We start from the raw sequence: 18,428 nt of genomic DNA, 5'->3' as shown, positions 1-18,428 counted from the left end.
TATGATCTATGAATCACCAAACTTGCCAAGAAGGGTGCTCATTAACGGTGGTTGTAATGGTGGCCTAAATAAATTTCCTCGTCAGCTGATTTTGTGATATGGACACTCCAACTCCATTCCTATACAGATTAATGATCAGGTACAGAATAATGAACTAGCTGACCCAAATCAAGTAGACTCCTCATTCCCTGCTGCAATACGTAATTCTAGCATGCACTAATTTAGTTTATATCTGGATACCTGAAGTATTTTAATGAGGTGTACTTTTCCCTTTTGTAAGTCAGGGCTTGTCTACATTACCCGCTGGATCGACGGGCAGCGATCAATAGAGTGAGGATCAATTTATCACGTCTAGTCGATGCGAAAAATTGACTGCTGAGCGCTCTCCCATCGACTCCAGTACTCCACAAGGGCGAGAGGCACAGGCGGAGTCAACGGGAGAGCGTCAGCCGTCAACTTATCGCAGTGAAGACACCACAGTAAATAGATCTAAGTACGTTGACTTTAGCTACGTTATTCAGGTAGCTGAAGTTGCGTAACAGATCGATCCCCCTCCTAGTGTAGACTAGGCCTAAGTAAGCCACCACAGGAGGTATAGGTCTGTTGACATGACAAGATACCATTACTGCTTGTTTTCAGAGTGTTTGATTTTTTATTTCTTCAACATTTCTCTACTCATGATTAGGTATCATACTACATGGCAAATTACTACCATCGCACAACTAATAATTTTTAGTCATGATTATGCACTATTAATAAGAGATTTCATATTAAGAAACATACGTGGGTACTTTTAGTGCTGCACACAATTATCAGATATCAGTTATTTAGATGTTAGTATTCTTTAGCCACTGCAGAAATACAAACTAAGAGCCTAATGTTGCAACCTTTACTCATGGCAAATATATCCATTTAAGTTAATCACATCTTACTGTGTTTTCTACTGACCATCTGGAAAGAAACTCAACATATTGACCATTGTCTCAGCAATACTGTAGACTTGATTCAGAGAAGTGACAGCTCTGATTCCCTCTCTGCAATAGCTGCTTAAATGTACACATAATGATGACTGGTATGTTTGAATGCTCAGAGGAAACTGTGTTTGCGTTTCAAGATCTCCTTGTACAAACAGCAGGGATCACAGAGACAAGATCTGTGTGGGTCTCCCAGTCCTTCCTTCTGCAGGGGACACTTGAGGACTGCTTTCGTCAACTGAAGCAGCTACTGTACTAAATTTAAAGTTGAACATCTTCAAAACAGTGCATCAAGTTGAAAGGAAACTAGTAGCTCAGGACCAAAATTTAGATTTATGTAAAGACTGTGTCTAACAACATAAATTTGTAAAAATATTTTAAATAAAAAAAAATGCCTGAAAACAGTTTTGGATTTAAGCATTCCTTGAAGTGTTTGCAACTCAAACACTACAACAATGCACTGGTGCAAAAAAAAAAAAAAAAAAAAAAAAAAAAAAAAAAAAATCAAGGTAAACTAAGTACAACTGGATTATTTTTTGTTGTCTAAACTGAGTAAAATGCATTAAGTTAAAAAGCAGCATAAATCATGAGAGGCTAGGTCTGTATATCCATTTGTGCAATATAGGATTGTTTTATTTCCTCAGGAGTTAAATCAATGGTGTGCAACACACAAGGCATCATAGTTTGAAGTACTTATTTTCCTGTTAAGTTTGTTGTACCCCTCTCATTGCTTACAGTTAATTCCATTTCGCTTCAGCTTCTCCGAAAGAATTACTCTAACACCATGTCATCCTTCTTTTAAAGCCAGACAGCAACCTGGCAATCTACTCCCTGTCCTGCTACTAGCTTCCCTTTCTCTCCAATGGGAAAAGTGGCAGCTCAAGAATTGCCCTCCAGGCTGGGCAAGAAGTCCTGTCTATTACTTACAAACTCTGTCTATTACCTACTGAGGATTACCTAATAGGTCATATGAACAGAGAATAATTTACACTGGTCTACAATTTTTGAGAAGTCGTCTGCTTCAGAGATAAAATGTGCTATTTATTATGTATTTTGATGTGCTGAATTCAAATATGACAATTAAAACAACTGATTGGCTACTGTTTAAGATATTTAAGTTTTTACATTTTATGTCTATGTGTATTGTGTAGATAGAGTTTTAATCATAAATTGTAAACCTAGGTCTTTTCATGTGTTTATGGTTGCTTTACATGATAATATTTCACCTGTCCTGTTTATGGAACACTTTAAAAATCAGCAAAAGGATTATATAAATAAAATTGATTATGAAACAAAAGGCAAAAAACTATTCTGTACATAGTTTAGTCCTATTCACTGTCTACTCGGCGCTTCTTGGCTTGTCTCTTGTATTCATTAAATGGAGCATCTCTTGTCACTGTCCAGCAATAGTCTGCAAGCACTGATGGGCTCCATTTGCCCTGATAGCGTTTCTCCATCGTTGCAATGTCCTGGTGAAATCGCTCGCCGTGCTCATCGCTCACTGCTCCGCAGTTCGGTAGAAAAAAAATCTAGATGAGAGTACAAAAAAAGTATCTTTAGTGACATGTTGCAACCAAGGCTTTTGTATGCCTTGAGGAGGTTTTCCACCAACAACCTGTAGTTGTCTGCCTTGTTGTTTCCGAGAAAAATGTATTGCCACTAACTGTAAGGCTTCCCATGCCGTCTTTTCCTTGCCACGCAGTGCATGGTCAAATGCATCATCTCGAAGAAGTTCACGAATCTGAGGACCAACAAAGACACCTTCCTTTATCTTAGCTTCACTTAACCTTGGAAATTTTCCATGGAGGTACTTGAAAGCTGCTTGTGTTTTGTCAATGGCCTTGACAAAGTTCTTCATCAGACCCAGCTTGATGTGTAAGGGTGGTAACAAAATCTTCCTTGATTCAACAAGTGGTGGATGCTGAACACTTTTCCTCCCAGGCTCCAATGACTGTTGGAATGGCCAATCTTTCTTGATGTAGTGGGAATCTCTTGCACGACTATCCCATTCGCAGAGAAAACAGCAGTACTTTGGGTATCCAGTCTGCAGACCAAGCAAGAGAGCAACAACCTTCAAATCGCCACAAAGCTGCCACTGATGTTGGTCATAGTTTATGCACCTCAAAAGTTGTTTCATGTTGTCATAGGTTTCCTTCATATGGACTGCAGGACCAACTGGAATTGATGGCCAAACATTGCCATTATGCAGTAAAACAGCTTTAAGACCCGTCTTCAATGAATCAATGAACAGTCTCCACTCATCCGGATCGTGAACGATCTTGAAGGCTGCTATCACACCATCGATGTTGTTGCAGGCTACAAGATCACCTTCCATGAAGAAGAATGGGACAAGATCCTTTTGACGGTCACGGAACATGGAAACCCTAACATCACCTGCCAGGAGATTCTACTGCTGTAGTCTGGAGCCCAACAGCTCTGCCTTACTCTTGGGTAGTTCCAAATCCCTGACAAGCTCATTCAGTTCACCTTGTGTTATGAGGTGTGGTTCAGAGGAGGAGGATGGGAGAAAATGTGGGTCCTGTGACATTGATGGTTCAGGACCAGAAGTTTCATCCTCTTCCTCGTCTGACTCAAGTGAGAATGATTCTGGTGCATCAGAAACTGGCAGTCCTTCTCTGATGGAATGTTTGGATAATGCACAGTCCACTTTTTCTTCTTTGACACACCTTTCCCAACTGGAGGCACCATGCAGAAGTAACAATTGCTGGTATGATCTGTTGGCTCTCTCCAAATCATTGGCACTGGCAAAAGGCATAGATTTCCTTTTCCTGTTCAACCACTGGCAAAGATTTGTTGCACAAGTGTTGCAGCATATGTGTGAGGCCCACCTCTTGTCCTGATCTCCAATTTTGCAGCCAAAATAAAGATGATAGGCTTTCTTAACCATAGTGGTTATATTGCGCTTTTGTGATGCAAAAGTCACTTCACCACAAACATAGCAAAAGTTATCTGCACTGTTCACACAAGTACGAGGCATCTCTGCTCACTTTGGCTAAACAGAAATGTGTCCCTTTGCAAAATCAAACACTGACAAATAAGAGAGCACGACACAGTATGATTTCTAGAGCTGATATAGGGCAATTTGTTCAGCAGAGTGATGTAAGCTTCGTTATGATTGCATCATCCATGACTTCTAGGATTAACATGATGCAATTCATATCATGTATGACGCAATATCAGCTTCAGATTGCATCATTCATTGTTTTGCCTAAAAAGCAAGTACTGTCCAAACCCAGTCATAGATTTATTCATAGATCCAGTCAAAGACGTATTTTAGTCATTTCGGGTTTAAATTGAGATCCCTTCCCTTTATAACTCACTTATCCTCTGTCATTCCCAAGTCAAGGGTCGTATATACTGACCCAATAGCATATCTTGAAAAGTAGAGCCAGTCAACAATTTTAAGCATCATTTTCGTTCTCAGTGACCCAGAATTAGTAAAGTTTGACTACATTTATTTCAGAAGCATTTTGGCTGTAGAGCAGTGTTATCAGAAAGATTAAATTTGTGCACTTTTGCATGCACAACTGTTAATCTAGTACCAAGTTTCGAAGTGGACTAAGTACTCAAATATACCAAGTTTGAAATTCATTTTACAGCCATTTGAGATACAAAATACAAAAAATTTAAAACTAGTTATCTAACAAGTACTTCCTTCCTCTTCCCACACAGACACTTAAGCAACACAAACAAGTGAAACCATTTACTTAAAAACTTTACTAAAAATACTCAATTTTGAGGTTGAGAATTTCAAGCCCAAGCAATTTAAAAAAAAAAAAAATTATGGGTAGCTAAACAGGCTGTTTTATAAGGGAGCTCTTTTCAACCTCATTCACTTTCTTCATTACCACAAACTCTAGGTATGCAGTTATATTTTGAAGTTTCCCAACCTATTAAAATACTTCAGGCAATGTATATTTCTCTTCCATCGCAATGCATCATTATTTGACTGTATAAGATACCATACTTTTTATGCTGCTGAAAGGAACTGTGCAGGTCTTAAAACCTAGACTACAAGAAACTTTCATGTAATGAGCAGGGCTGTCAAGCGATTAAAAAAATTAATCGCTATTAATTACGCTGTTAAACAATAAAAGAATACCATTTATTTAAATATTTGTGGATGTTTTCTACATTTTCAAATATATTGATTTCAATTACAACACAAAATACAAAGTGTACAGTGCTCACTTTATATTTATTTTTGATTACAAGTATTTGCAATGTAAAAAAAAAGATAGGTGAATTGAAAAATACTAATACAAGTACTATAGTGCAATCTCTATCATGAAAGTTGAACTTACAAATGTAGAATTATATACAAAAAAAACCTGCATTCAAAAGCTGCATTTACAGCCTAAAAGTCCAATCAGTCCTACTTCTTGTTCAGTCAATCGCTCGGACAAGCAAGTTGGTTTACATTTGAAAAAGATAATGTTGCCTGCTTCTTGTTTACAAGATCACCTGAAAGTGAGAACAGGCATTTGCATGGCACTGTTGTAGCCAGTGTTGCAAGATATTTACGTGCCAGATGCGCTAAAGATTGATACTTCAACCACCATTCCAGAGGATATACGTCCATGCCGATGACAGGTTCTGCTGAATGATCCAAAGCAATGTTCATTTTCATCATCTGAGTTAGATGTAACCAGCAGGTTGATTTTCTTTTTTGGTGGTTTGGGTTCTGTAGTTTCCACATCAGAGTGTTGCTCTTTTTAGACTTCTGAAAGCATGATCCACACCTTGTTGCTCAGATTTTGGAAGGCACTTCAGATTCTTAAATCTTGGGTTGAGTGCTGTTGCTATCTTTAGAAATCTCACATTGATATCTTTGCACTGTGTCAAATTTGCAGTGAAAGTGTTCTTAAAACGAACAACATGTACTGGGTCATCATCTGAGACTGCTATAACAGGACATATAGGTAAAACATAACAAGAGACATACAATTCTCCCCCAAGGAGTTCAGCCACAAATTTAATTAACGCATTATTTTTTTAAATGAGCATCATCAGCATGGAAGCATTTCCTCTGGAATGAGGGCCGAAGCATGAAGAGACATTTGAATCTTTAGTGCATTTGGCACGTAAATATCTTGCGACGTCAGCTACAACAGTGCCATGCGAACACCTGTTCTCACTTTCAGGTGACACTGTAATTAAGAAGTGCACAGCATTATTTCCTGTAAAGGTAAACAAACTTGTTTCTCTTAGTGATTGGCTGAACAAGAAGGAGGACTGAGTGGACTTGGCGGTTCTGAAGTTTTACATTGTTTTGTTTTTGAGTGCAGTTATGTAACAAAAAACCTACATTTGTAAGTTGCGCTTTCATGATAAAGAGATCGCACTACAGTACTTGTATGAGGTGAACTGAAAATACTATTTCTTTTATCATTTTTGCAGTGCAAATATTTGTAATAAAAAATAATATAAAGTGAGCATTGGACACCTTGTAATCTGTGTTTTAATTGAAATCAATATATTTTAAAATGTAGAAAAACATCCAAAAATATTTAATTTAAATTGGTGCTCTATTGTTTAACAGTGCGATTAATTGCAATTAATTTTTTTTAGTTAATCGCATGAGCTAACTGTGATTAATCGACGGCCCTAGTAATAAGAAAAACTTATCAATGGTCCTTATTTGAAACATACCAGCAAAGTAGGCCAATCTGAAGCCTTTCCTGGAGATAGTGTCATCCGAATGAAATCTGATCCAAACATGGTCTTGTGAAGAGATGTATGGTGATGGAATGGAGGAGCCACATGCTCTATAACCTTCCACATTCTTGTAGGTTCCTATTGTTAACCAATCCGAACTGCATCGCCGTGATCCCTGAACATCAAAATCTTGAAAACTGCAAAAGATACAAAGAATCAAACTTTGCTAATGAAGTGGCCATTTTAGAAGTTATTTGATAAATTATTGCTGTTTAAAATGGAAATGAGTGGAAGGAGTTTTTACTGGTCTGAAGTTGAAAAACTAAGGGTACATCTATACTTACCTCCAGGTCCGGCAGTAAGCAATTGATCTTCTGGGATCGATCCATCGCGTCTAGACAAGACGCGATAAATCGATCCCAGAAGTGCTCGCCGTCGACACCGGTACTCCTGCTCCGTGAGAGGAGTACACGGAGTCGACGGGGGAGACTGCCTGCCGTGTCTGGACCCGCGGTAAGTTCGAAGTGGGGGGTTAGTGTGGACCAGGCCTAAGAAAATGGTCAGTAAGGTCTTATTGCCTTTTTTGCAGACAGAATTTTACTATACACTTTGTAATGATGTAACAGAAATGGTCTTTCCATCACCAGGATCCTAGAAATGCACATGCTTGTAATTCCCCACCCCTTCCAAGCTGTTAGGCTATTGCCCCTGAGACTTAGCAACTTCTGTGTTTGACAGAATTTTAGCTTTCATTTTAAAAAAAGGTTTTAACTCTTCTGGTTGCAAAGATACTTTTTATAGGCCCAATCTCTAATGATTTTGAAATCATATTAAGAGATTTTATTTAAACCAAGTCTCAACATTGTTTCAGTTAAAGCAACTTCCTATGGTTGGGCTTGCTATTGTAGATGGAGCCAAACTGTATGAGAATTATGATTAAAACATGATTTAAACATGATTTGGCCCGGTCCACACTAGCTGACTGAACTGTGCTAGATCCTAACTACACTAAAAATATAGGTGATTCACGAGACTCGATTACCACAGAATGGTATGGCTCCCATCCATACATATCTTTGTGTCTGGGTAAAAGCAGGCCAGTGCAGAGAACAAAGCACTAGACCGAAATGGCATGGCTAATAAAACGCAGTACATTGATAGAAGAAAGCTAGCACTGATGTATAACAAATCTTATAAACCTAGCTTAGAATAAAGATTTTAGGAAACATTTTTGTGGTTGAACAGCTGCATCCACTGTACCCTGCAACTTAATGACATGCCACTGTAAAAAAAAATTTGGGTAGAAATAAAAGCTCTGAACTGAACCAATTTTAAAAAGACTACATTCTTAGCCCAGTGTTTATTTTGATAGAACCCTCCTTTCTTCCTGGTCAGCAAGTCTGCACTGGGAACAAACAAACTCTGCAGCTAAAGCAGTTTCATAATCAGCACTGTGGACTGTATACAGTCCCACTTCTAACTTGATGTTCAAACAAATTTTGATTTCCCTGGAAATTATGGAGGGGTGGGAAGGGTGTGAACTGATAAGTACCTGAACATATGGTACAAAAGACGGGACATTATTTCCTCTATAAACTTACAAGGTATATGAAATAGATATCAAAAAAATACAAGTAAACCTTTGCAAAATTTGTAACTGTTGTCTGTGATTATTTTAGATTTCTATAAGATGAAATCTATCAACATTGCAGCATTTTGGAATTTCCCATGTACCTTTAAAAAAACCTTGACAAAAAACATGGATTGTAGTGCTACAGAGAAATTAAAAGCAAATTGAATAAGTATGAAAGCATGACCACTATTATGAACTTTGGTTTAAAAAGACTTAGCCAAAAGGAATTTTTAATGGAAAAGCTGCAGCAACTTTCTCTTCAGCACCAATGACTACATTAAAACCATCAAGTTTTCCATTACAACTTATCGCTGAATGCAGGCATTCTATTTGACATTTATAACATTAGCATTCGGTCTATTCCTTCCTTACATATAGAGCTCTGCACGGATACAAAATTTGTATCTGCATCCAATCTCCAATCCGCAAAAATGATTGTGGATATCCGCATCTGGAGACCCGTGGATATAAAGTGGCTATCCGTGGATTTGCAGGGCTCTACTTACATAAACCCTGAATAACTTACTTGTACACCCAAAACTCCTACCACTTTCTATGAGAATTTTGCATCAGATTTTCTGAAGTGCCCAGTCCCAGACCTTGAGCCAGGTTTCAGGTCTTCAGAAGCACTCAGATCCCATTCATGTATCTAAATTAATTGACCAAATTTTTAAGAACAACTCAGCATTCAGTAGCCCCATTGTTTGCAATGGTAGCTCCTGGGTACTGTACTCTTTTGAAAATCTGGGCCTTGGAGTACATCGAGATTGCAGAACTGGGCCCAAATGCTACAAGCCAAAGTAAAGTAAAATAGCTGTAGAAAAATATAAAGACAGATCTTGGGGTTAACACTGCAAGTACCAAATTTCGAATAGAGGAGGTTGAGAAATATGTAATCCATAGTTAGTAATATGCAATTAATGACTATTTAATACACCAGGGTGGTACAATAGCAAAATTACCTTATAGTGATGATTTCCCCTGGGTTTGCATGGATATACCAGCTACAGTTGATTTTGGCAGGATATTCAAAAGGCCAGCCTGGACTCGTGATTACCCCACTTGGTGCTCTAATTTGTTCCGGACTATCTCCACAAGCTGAAAGATATTGAAAGCAATTTGACTAACTACACATTTCAAAAACTCGCAAAACAAAATGAATCAAGGTTTACCAGAAAATAAAACAAATTCTACTTTCACAGATTAAAATCATTGTATCAGTCGAAAGCAATGACATTAAGTTTGGATAACAACAACAACAACCAGTATGGCCCATGAAGGGCATAGGTCAGAATACTTATCCAGAAAGAGGTGTTTCCTGGCATTATGCATTTCTGACTTCCAATGCATGCTCAACTATTAATCCCAACTTTGGCAAACTTCCTCCATGCCCTTGGTCTTGCTACAAGCAACATATGCCTGCGTTTCCCCATCTGTAAAATGGGAATATCACTATCTAGATGGTAACGGTTGTTACTTGGATTACCCCCATAGGGGACTTTGGTGCAGAGTATGCCATTTTCTCTAATTCACACTAAAAGATTGGAAAGAGTCTACCTCAACCCTTTTAAAGGACACCACCACACTCCTCCCTCCTTTGCTCAGAGTTTCTCTTCAATATGAGAACTAGAACATCCCTGAAAATCTGTCTCCTGACGTGCATGGGGTATGCTCACCTTTAAGAAAGCAATACTGGCAAAGTGAGGCATACAGTAATTTGGGACATAATGCATTCTTTCAGTAGAATTAAACTATGGTACTCAGACACTATGCTGATAGGTGCATTAGGAAAGAGTGCAATAATGAAAAAAATAGCTGAAATTCACCTTTGTGTGGAGAGCCAGCACAAAGCCTGTCCACCAATTAAACCATATTTTGAGGAGTAAGTTGGATTTAAGTAGTCTGCACAGAGGTGAATTTTCCTCATGATAGCAAGTGCTTTGAAAGCAAAGTACTGATTGTGCTCAATATCAGAGTCAGCGTTTAAGGTTGGAAGGGTTCACCAGATCATCCAGTCTGACAGCCTATATATCACAGATCAGTAACACACTGCACCCACACACAAAACCCAACAAATGAAATTAGGCCAAAATATTACAGCCCATAGGAGATAAGACTATTAAGTGCAATAGACAGAGAATAGGAGGGACTGAAGTGCACCAATGCTTGAGGCCACTGTGATGGCAGAGAAATGATTAAGTTTGATAATCCTGGTGAGCGATCTGACCCACAAACTGCAGAGGAAGGTGGGGGGGGGGGGCGGGGGGGGGGAACCAAGAACACTGCCAATCTGATCTGGGAGGAAATTCCTTCCCAAATCCACATATGGTGATCAGTTAGACCCTGAGCATGTGAGCAAGAACCAGCCAGACAAGTACCAGAGAGAGAGAATGCTCAGTGCCACCTCAGAGTCCTGACCCACCCTACCCAATGTCCCATCTCCAGAAGCGGTCATCTCTCATTCTCTGATGCTCCAGAGAAAGGAGACCCGCCTCCCACTGACTCCTCCAAGTGCCATTTGGGGGCATCCATTCCTGACCTCTGCAGGTAGTCACTTGTCAAAACCTTCCTGTTTAATTGCATTTACTTCTGGGACTCATTCCACCTCTGGACTGTAGTGACTACATAAAACATTTCAGCTTTGCTCTCATGATCTAGGTAGCCACTATTCATAACTATACCCCATAACTGAGTCGTGTTTTTCTCTATACCAATTTTGCTAACTTTTGCAATGTTATTGCAAATCTTGCTACACTGTTTTTTCTTTAAGCCCTAGACAAAGCCATTTGAGCAGTCCAGAAGCTCAGCTTTCATTTTCAAAAGTTCATTATTCTCCTGGTTCCAGAGCTGTTTCAAAAAAAGCAGAAGGCACATGGAGAATTTATTACTCTTAAAATCTTTCAGACAATTTTTTGTTTTTTGAATGTTTGGGATTGGCAATATTACTATAATTTCACCCCATATATTCCCACACAGTAGAGGTTTATAATTAAACAGAGGAGTTATACAGTGGTGCCATACTTATGATACACATTATAAGATTGGCGAAAAAAGCAAATATCAAAATAAAGAAATATCTTTTTATTCATTATTCAATAAATTGTTCACTTAGTAAAAGTTAATTGGTTTAGTTTCCAGTAAACCCCATAGGTGGTGCTCTTACCCCATTATACTTTAGAAATGCAGTTAACATTCCATGTGCTAACACTGAAATACACACTGTTAGTGTTTGATACTCATGTTACTGACAAGAATCAGACTCAATGAATAGCAAGAAAAATTTTAAAAAAAGTTTACTAATTTTCCTTGAATATCCTATTAACATGAACAAAAAACCACAGATTAAGAGATGAAAAACGCATCTAAAGCATTTTAAATGAAACGTTATTCTTGACAAGTACTTCATTGTTAACAAAATACAGATCTTAACTAAAAGTAGTATATTTCAAGCGAAATACACACAATTAGAAAATCCATCTGGTTTTGCAAGTTTGCAACCTGACATAAAACTTTGCTATATGATTCATTTCAAGAAATGTTTAAATTGGCTTACATATATAATATCAGGGCAAGTGAAACACTATTAGAATCTCAAAATACCCACCAAAACATCGGTCAAATTTATGAAGGATGTAGGGGTTTAGAAAGTTCAGCATTACAAGATATACATAATACATTCATTAAGAAAAGGTTGTGCCAAAAACAGGCAATAGCTGTAGATCTATTAAGAAACTAAGTCTTACAACCTCTTCCCGTTCTTGATACAATGTTCCCCCCGTACCAAACTCCCCAACCACCCACAATCAACCTCTCCCAGCCATTTGCTAAAGAAATTACATTGTAAGAGTAAGTCATCTGTGCAAATGATGGCACCAAAAACAATTTTCACTTGTTATGCAAAAAAACCCACCTACATGAAAATTCTGTTAGTTTAGTATTATCGGTAAGAAAGTTGCAGTATTTATTAACTATATAACCAACAAATTCCACAGACCGGTATTAGCATAAGGTCTTGTAACATGGCAAAATATTGTTTCAATGCCTTAAAAGCATGTACATTGAAGCATGTTATGACTACTGTGCATGAGTAGGGCCCTACCAAATTCACGGCCATGGAAATCTGGTCATGTGCTTTTCCCTGTACAATACAGATTTCATGGGAAAGACCTGCATTTCTCAAATTGAGGGTCTTGACACAAAAACGAGTTGCAAAGGGGGGGGGGGGTCGCAAGGTTATTTTAAGGGGATCGCAGTATTGCCACCCTTACTTCTGTGCTGTCTTCGGAGCTGGGTGACTGAAGAGCAGCGGCCATTGGCCGGGTTCCCAGCTCTGAAGGCCGCGCCCCATAGCAGCAGTGCAGAAGTAAGGGTGACAATACCATACCATGCCACGCTTACTTCTGTGTTGCTGCTTTCAGAGCTGGGTGGTTGGAGAGTGGCGGCTCCCAGCCAGCAGCCGCTACTTTCCAACTACCCAGCCCTTAAGGCAGTGCCGCCACCAGCAGCGGTGCAAAAGTAAGGGTAGCAGAACTGTAACCCCCCCCTACAGTAACCTTGCAACCCCCTCCACAACTCCTTTTTGGATCACGAGCCCTACAATTAAAACATCATGAAATTTCAGACTTAAAAAGCTGAAATCATGAAATTTATGATTTTTAAAATGCTATGACCATGAAATTGACCAAAATGGACTGTGAATTTGGTAGGGCCCTAGGCAAATCAGAGGCACCACAAGCTTCTGCATGTGATTTTTGTTGTGAAAGAGGAACAGAATGGGAGAGCCTGTAACATACATGGCTACCTGCTAGGGTTTTTATTGCTTCCACTGAAAAAGAAAGACTTTTAAAGCATCTTTACGCTTTAAGGGCTAGATTCTACAATACATATATATTCTTAAAGTGAACTCCGCTTCTTTATTCATTTGAAACCATGCTTACATTTCAGCTATAACTGCCTTTGTCTAACTATCAGCCTGTTAAAAACACAAAATCAATTAGAATGAAAATTTCTGAGTAGCTCAGAGTAGGCATGGCACTACTTAAAAGTAGGCCTGTCGAGTGATTAAAAAAATTAATCACGATTTTCAAATATATTGATTTCAATTACAAACAGAATACCAAGTTTACAGTACTCACTTTATATTTATTTTTGATTACAAGTATTTACATTGTAAAAAAAAGAAATAGTAATTTCAGTTCACCTAATACAAGTACTGTAGTGCAATCTCTTTATCATGAAAGTTGAATTTACAAATGTAGAATTATGTACAAAAAAACCTGCATTCAAAAATATAAAACAATGTAAAACTTTAGAGCCTATAAGTCCACTCAGTCCTACTTCTTGTTCAGCCAATCGCTCAGACAAACAAGTTCGTTTACATTTGCAGGAGATAATACTATTAGCTTCTTGTTTACTATGTCACCTGAAAGTGAGAACAGGTGTTCTAATGGCACTGTTGTAGCCAGCATCACAAGATATTTACGTGCCAAATGCACTAATGATTCATATGTCCCTTCATGCTTCAACCACCATTCCAGGGGACGTGTCCATGCTGATGACAGGTTCTGCTCAATAACAAAGCATGGAGGGGCATACGAATGTTTAGCATGCGGCTCGCCAGGATAAGTACCCTGGCGGCCCAGGCCAGTTTATTTACCTGCTGACGCGGCAGGTTCAGCCGATCTGCGGTTCGCTGTCCCGGGACAATGGGGGCGGCAAGAAGCAGTGCAGGTGAGGGATGTGCTGGCCACGGCTTCCCACTGCCCCCATTGGCCCGGGACAGCAAACCGCGGCCAGTGGGGGCTGCCATCGGCCGAACCTGCCTGATGCCATGTCATCAGGTAAATAAACTGGCCCGGCCCACCAGGGTGCTTACCCTGGCAAGCCGCGTGCCAAACGTTGCCAACCCCCGGTTTAGCATATCTGGCACATAAATACCTTGCAATGCCAGTTACAAAAATGACATGCAAATACCTGGTCTCACTTTCTAGTGACATTGTAAATAAGAAGAGGGCCGCATTATCTCCTGTAAATGTAAACAAACTTGTTTGTCTTGGCAATTGGCTGAACAAGAAGTAGAACTGAGTGGACTTGTAGGCTCTGAAGTTTTACATTGCACTCAAAAACAAAAAACAGTTATGTAACAAAAAAAATCTCCATTTGTAAACTGCACTTTCACAATAGAGATTGCACTACAATACTTGTATGAAGTGAACTGAAAAATACTTTTCTTTTGTTTATCATTTTTATAGTGCAAATATTGGGAATAAATAATATACACTTTGAATTTAATTACAACACAGAATACAATATATATGAAAAAGGTAAAAAACCATGCAAAATATTTAATCAATTTCAATTGGTATTCCATTGGTTAACAGTGTGATTAAAACTGCCATTAATCACAATTAAAATTTAATTGCGATTAAATTTGAGTTACTCATGTTAGTTAATTGTAATTAATCGGCAGCCCGACTTAAAAGTCACCACAACCTATTCTTCATTTGAAAATAATTCTATATTTTACCAGCACAATTAAAAAACCAACATGAAATTCTAGCAGTTATTCTTGCATACCACTGAGGGAATTTTCCTCCTGAAACAAGGAAGATTGCTTTTTGCTTTTAACACACTATCATAACCTATCGCTCACATCACTCAGCCGACTACAAGACAGAAGCCTAATGATGTTGATACCAAACAGCTCGGTCTTAAAACATGTATAAATCTCTTCTTCCTGATCACTACAAACCTCACTATACTTACCATCCCATAGGTCTTTAACTTATCATATATACACTCAAGTTTTTGTTCTTGTGACATGCCAGACCATTCATTGCTTGGCTTCTTAGCCCTAAGAAAGGTGTATTTTATTGAGACTTGTTCTTGTTTGTCTTTCATGTGATGCAAGTAGGAATGCATACATTTGACAGAGCTCTCACTTGTCTTGTTTTCCTTGTCAATTTGCATTTGTACATATGAGAGTATATTTCTCTAGGAGTCACTCTCGGAACAGAATATTCAACTCAAATGACCTTTGGGATTTGATGTGCTGGAAGCAGATGGTAATTGCAGGTTAGCCACAAAAGTTTTTGAAATTCTATCCATTTTTGTTTTATACCAGATATTTTATGAGTTTTAATAATATAGCACTTTATATTAACAGGGTGGTTTGGGGAGCATGAGAGTGACAGACAGATGCTACTTTAGCACTGGCACTAACCAGCACAAACAGTAGCTGGATAAAAAGAGAAGTCAGTCAGAAAATAGTCCAGGACATACCTAAGCTTTGTGAAGGGGGGATGCAATGTAGTCACAATGGAAAGTGCAAAGGAAAACTGTAAAGAATGGTAGGAATTAGTGAGTGTTGCAGATTAGCAAATTTTATTACAAGTTTCTGTGAATGGCAAGGCTGCTAGGTAAATGGGTTAGAAGAGTTCTAACATGGGAAGTCTGCTGTAGTGAGTGGCCTTAGTACATGATATCTGGTTCAGCAGTTCAGGTAGAATGATGAAGCGGTGTAGCCTGAATTTTATATGATAGCTACCTGAAGGAACAAATTAAAACATTTATGGGACAGGCTGACACAGTGCATAATATTAGAATGGTGGTGAATAGTAGCTGCATTTCCACAGGAAGAATTAGGGAGATGTGCAATAAAAAGCAAGAATGTCTTGCCCAAATAGTCAAGCCAACTGGGTTATAATTAAGGTTAAGATTTTGTCATGGTAATTTTTAGTAAAATCACAGATCGCGTTCCAAGGTTTGAATAAGGTAAACAAAGTTCCCCCTTTAGGCAAAAAATGTAACCTTCAAATGCACAAATGCAAAGCCTGAACTGATTAAACAAAGTTGGGGGGAAAGAGGGAAATTTCTCCCTACAGCTTAATAAAATCAAAAGAATCCAAACCAAAAGACAAGTACTGGCACAACCACTGAAGGCACAACCCATATAGGATTAGACCTTTGGAGAAAAAAGCAGCTGTGGGAAGGGGCTAAGTTGAGTCAGTGGTGCTGGGATCTACTAAGAGAAGGGAATAAAGGGTTGTTGGGTTTTTTTTTGTTTTTTTAAGAATAGAGATATCCTGAAAATCATAAGGGAAGTTTCCTAAGGCACAAAGGGCCAATACTAGTCAACTCCCGGGGAGAGGAAGAGAGAGGAAGGAAGTTGGGTGCCTAACTCTCAACTGACTTCTTTGAAAATCTCCTCCCATATTGTTTGTTAATAGGAACGGGATTGAATATCTATATTCTGGTTGCTGGGTTCCTGGCTTAAGAAGAGAAAGAACCTGGCAATCATAGTTGAGGCCCACATATGGAATAGCAAGTGACAATGAGAGAGTTAAGCAAGTATTCTTGTCAAGAATGGAGACACTAACCACTCAGACGTCAAACAGCTACAAGGGTCAATCACTCCTTGGTGAAGGGATGGAGATAATTGAGCTAAGCAGGGACACTTGGTATAAAAAGTCACTTGCTGGGCCAACTTGAGAGCCACAAACAGAGGCAGCTAACAGGAAGGAAGGAATTGAGAAAGGGGTTGTGACTGTCTTTTCTTCAAGATACAGTGCTTGTGAGATTTCAAGATGGCCTGAGACTGAACAGTGGTGGTGACCTGCAACGTCCATGGCATGTTTTCATTCCTCTGAAGTCAGATGGGACTTCTTGTATATGAAGCTTAAGTTGGTAGCTGTGCTGGATGAAAAGATTCTTGCATTAGAGGGGCAAACAGACACTACTGAGAATCACAGACACTGAGGAGTTCCTAGGCAGTCAGGTTCAAAAGGAAGATTCACCTTACCCCACCCCAGGTTCAAGGAAGAAAGGAGCTGGCCACCAAGGAGTTGGAGAGACAGGAAGTCAGATGAAGCCTGACAGTTCGTAACCATTATAGGCAAGAGGTTATGTGGGCATTCTACATGGCTGGAGACTGATGAGGATGGGCAGGCTGTGGCCTCTAGAGAGAAGAGGACCAGGAGGAATTCATACAGCTAGAAGTTTCCAATCGATACCAGGCCCTCAATGTGGAAACTGTGGAAGATACCTCTCAAGATACAGACAGTTCAAGGGGATCATAGAATCATAGAATATCAGGGTTGGAAGGGACCTCAGGAGGTCATCTAGTCCAACCCCCTGCTCAAAGCAGGACCAATTCCAAACTAAATCATTCCAGCCAGGGCTTTGTCAATCCTGACCGTAAAAACCTCTAAGGAAGGAGATTCCACCAGCTCCCTAGGTAACCCATTCCAGTGCTTCATCACCCTCCTAGTGAAAAAGTTTTTCCTAATATCCAACCTAAACCTCCCCCACTGCAACTTGAGACCATTACTCCTTGTTCTGTCATCTGCTACCACTGAGAACAGTCTAGATCCATCCTCTTTGGAACCCCCTTTCAGGTAGTTGAAAGCAGCTATCAAATCCCCCCTCATTCTTCTCTTCTGGAGACTAAACAATCCCAGTTCCCTCAGCCTCTCCTCATAAGTCATGTGCTCCAGCCCCCTAATCATTTTTGCTGCCCTCCGCTGGACTCTTTCAATTTTTAGACATCCTTCTTGTAGTGTGGGGCCCAAAACTGGACACACTACTCCAGATGAGGCCTCACCAATGTCGAATAGAGGGGAATGATGACATCCCTCAATCTGCTGGCAATGCCCCTACTTATACAGCCCAAAATGCCGTAAGCCTTCTTGGCAACAAGAGCATACTGTTGACTCGTATCCAGCTTCTCATCCACTGTAACCCCTAGGTCCTTTTCTGCAGAACTGCTTCCTAGCAATTCAGTCCCTAGTCTGTAACAGTGCATGGGATTCTTCCGTCCTAAGTGCAGGACTGTGCACTTGTCCTTGTTGAACCTCATCAGGTTTCTTTTGGCCCAATCCTCTAATCTGTCTAGGTCCCTCTGTATCCTACCCCTACCCTCCAGCATATCTACCACTCCTCCCAGTTTAGTGTCATCTGCAAACTTGCTGAGAGTGCAGTCCACGCCATCCTCCAGATCAATGAAGATATTGAACAAAACCGGCCCCAGGACCGTGTCCTTGAAACCAGCTGCCAACTAGACATGGAGCCGTTGATCACTACCTGTTGAGCCCGACGATCTAGCCAGCTTTCTATCCACCGTACAGTCCATTCATCCAGCCCAT

General features: G+C 39.5%; 1 protein-coding gene across 2 annotated transcripts in view; it reads right to left on the bottom strand.

Moving 5' to 3' along the window:
* The window catches only part of LRP12 (LDL receptor related protein 12), a 100,032-nt gene that overhangs the window by 37,501 nt on the left and 44,103 nt on the right, over positions 1-18,428 (bottom strand). For both annotated transcript variants that reach the window (XM_054019869.1, XM_054019870.1), the window contains 2 exons: positions 9,249-9,384; positions 6,648-6,850 (listed from right to left, as the gene is read on the bottom strand). In XM_054019869.1, the coding sequence (XP_053875844.1) occupies positions 6,648-6,850; positions 9,249-9,384 (339 nt within the window). The remainder of the gene's footprint in view (positions 1-6,647; positions 6,851-9,248; positions 9,385-18,428) is intronic.

This window comes from Malaclemys terrapin, chromosome 2 (genome assembly GCF_027887155.1).
Source record: "Malaclemys terrapin pileata isolate rMalTer1 chromosome 2, rMalTer1.hap1, whole genome shotgun sequence".
NCBI lineage: Eukaryota > Metazoa > Chordata > Testudines > Emydidae > Malaclemys > Malaclemys terrapin.
This window is presented reverse-complemented; position numbering and strand designations above follow the sequence as displayed.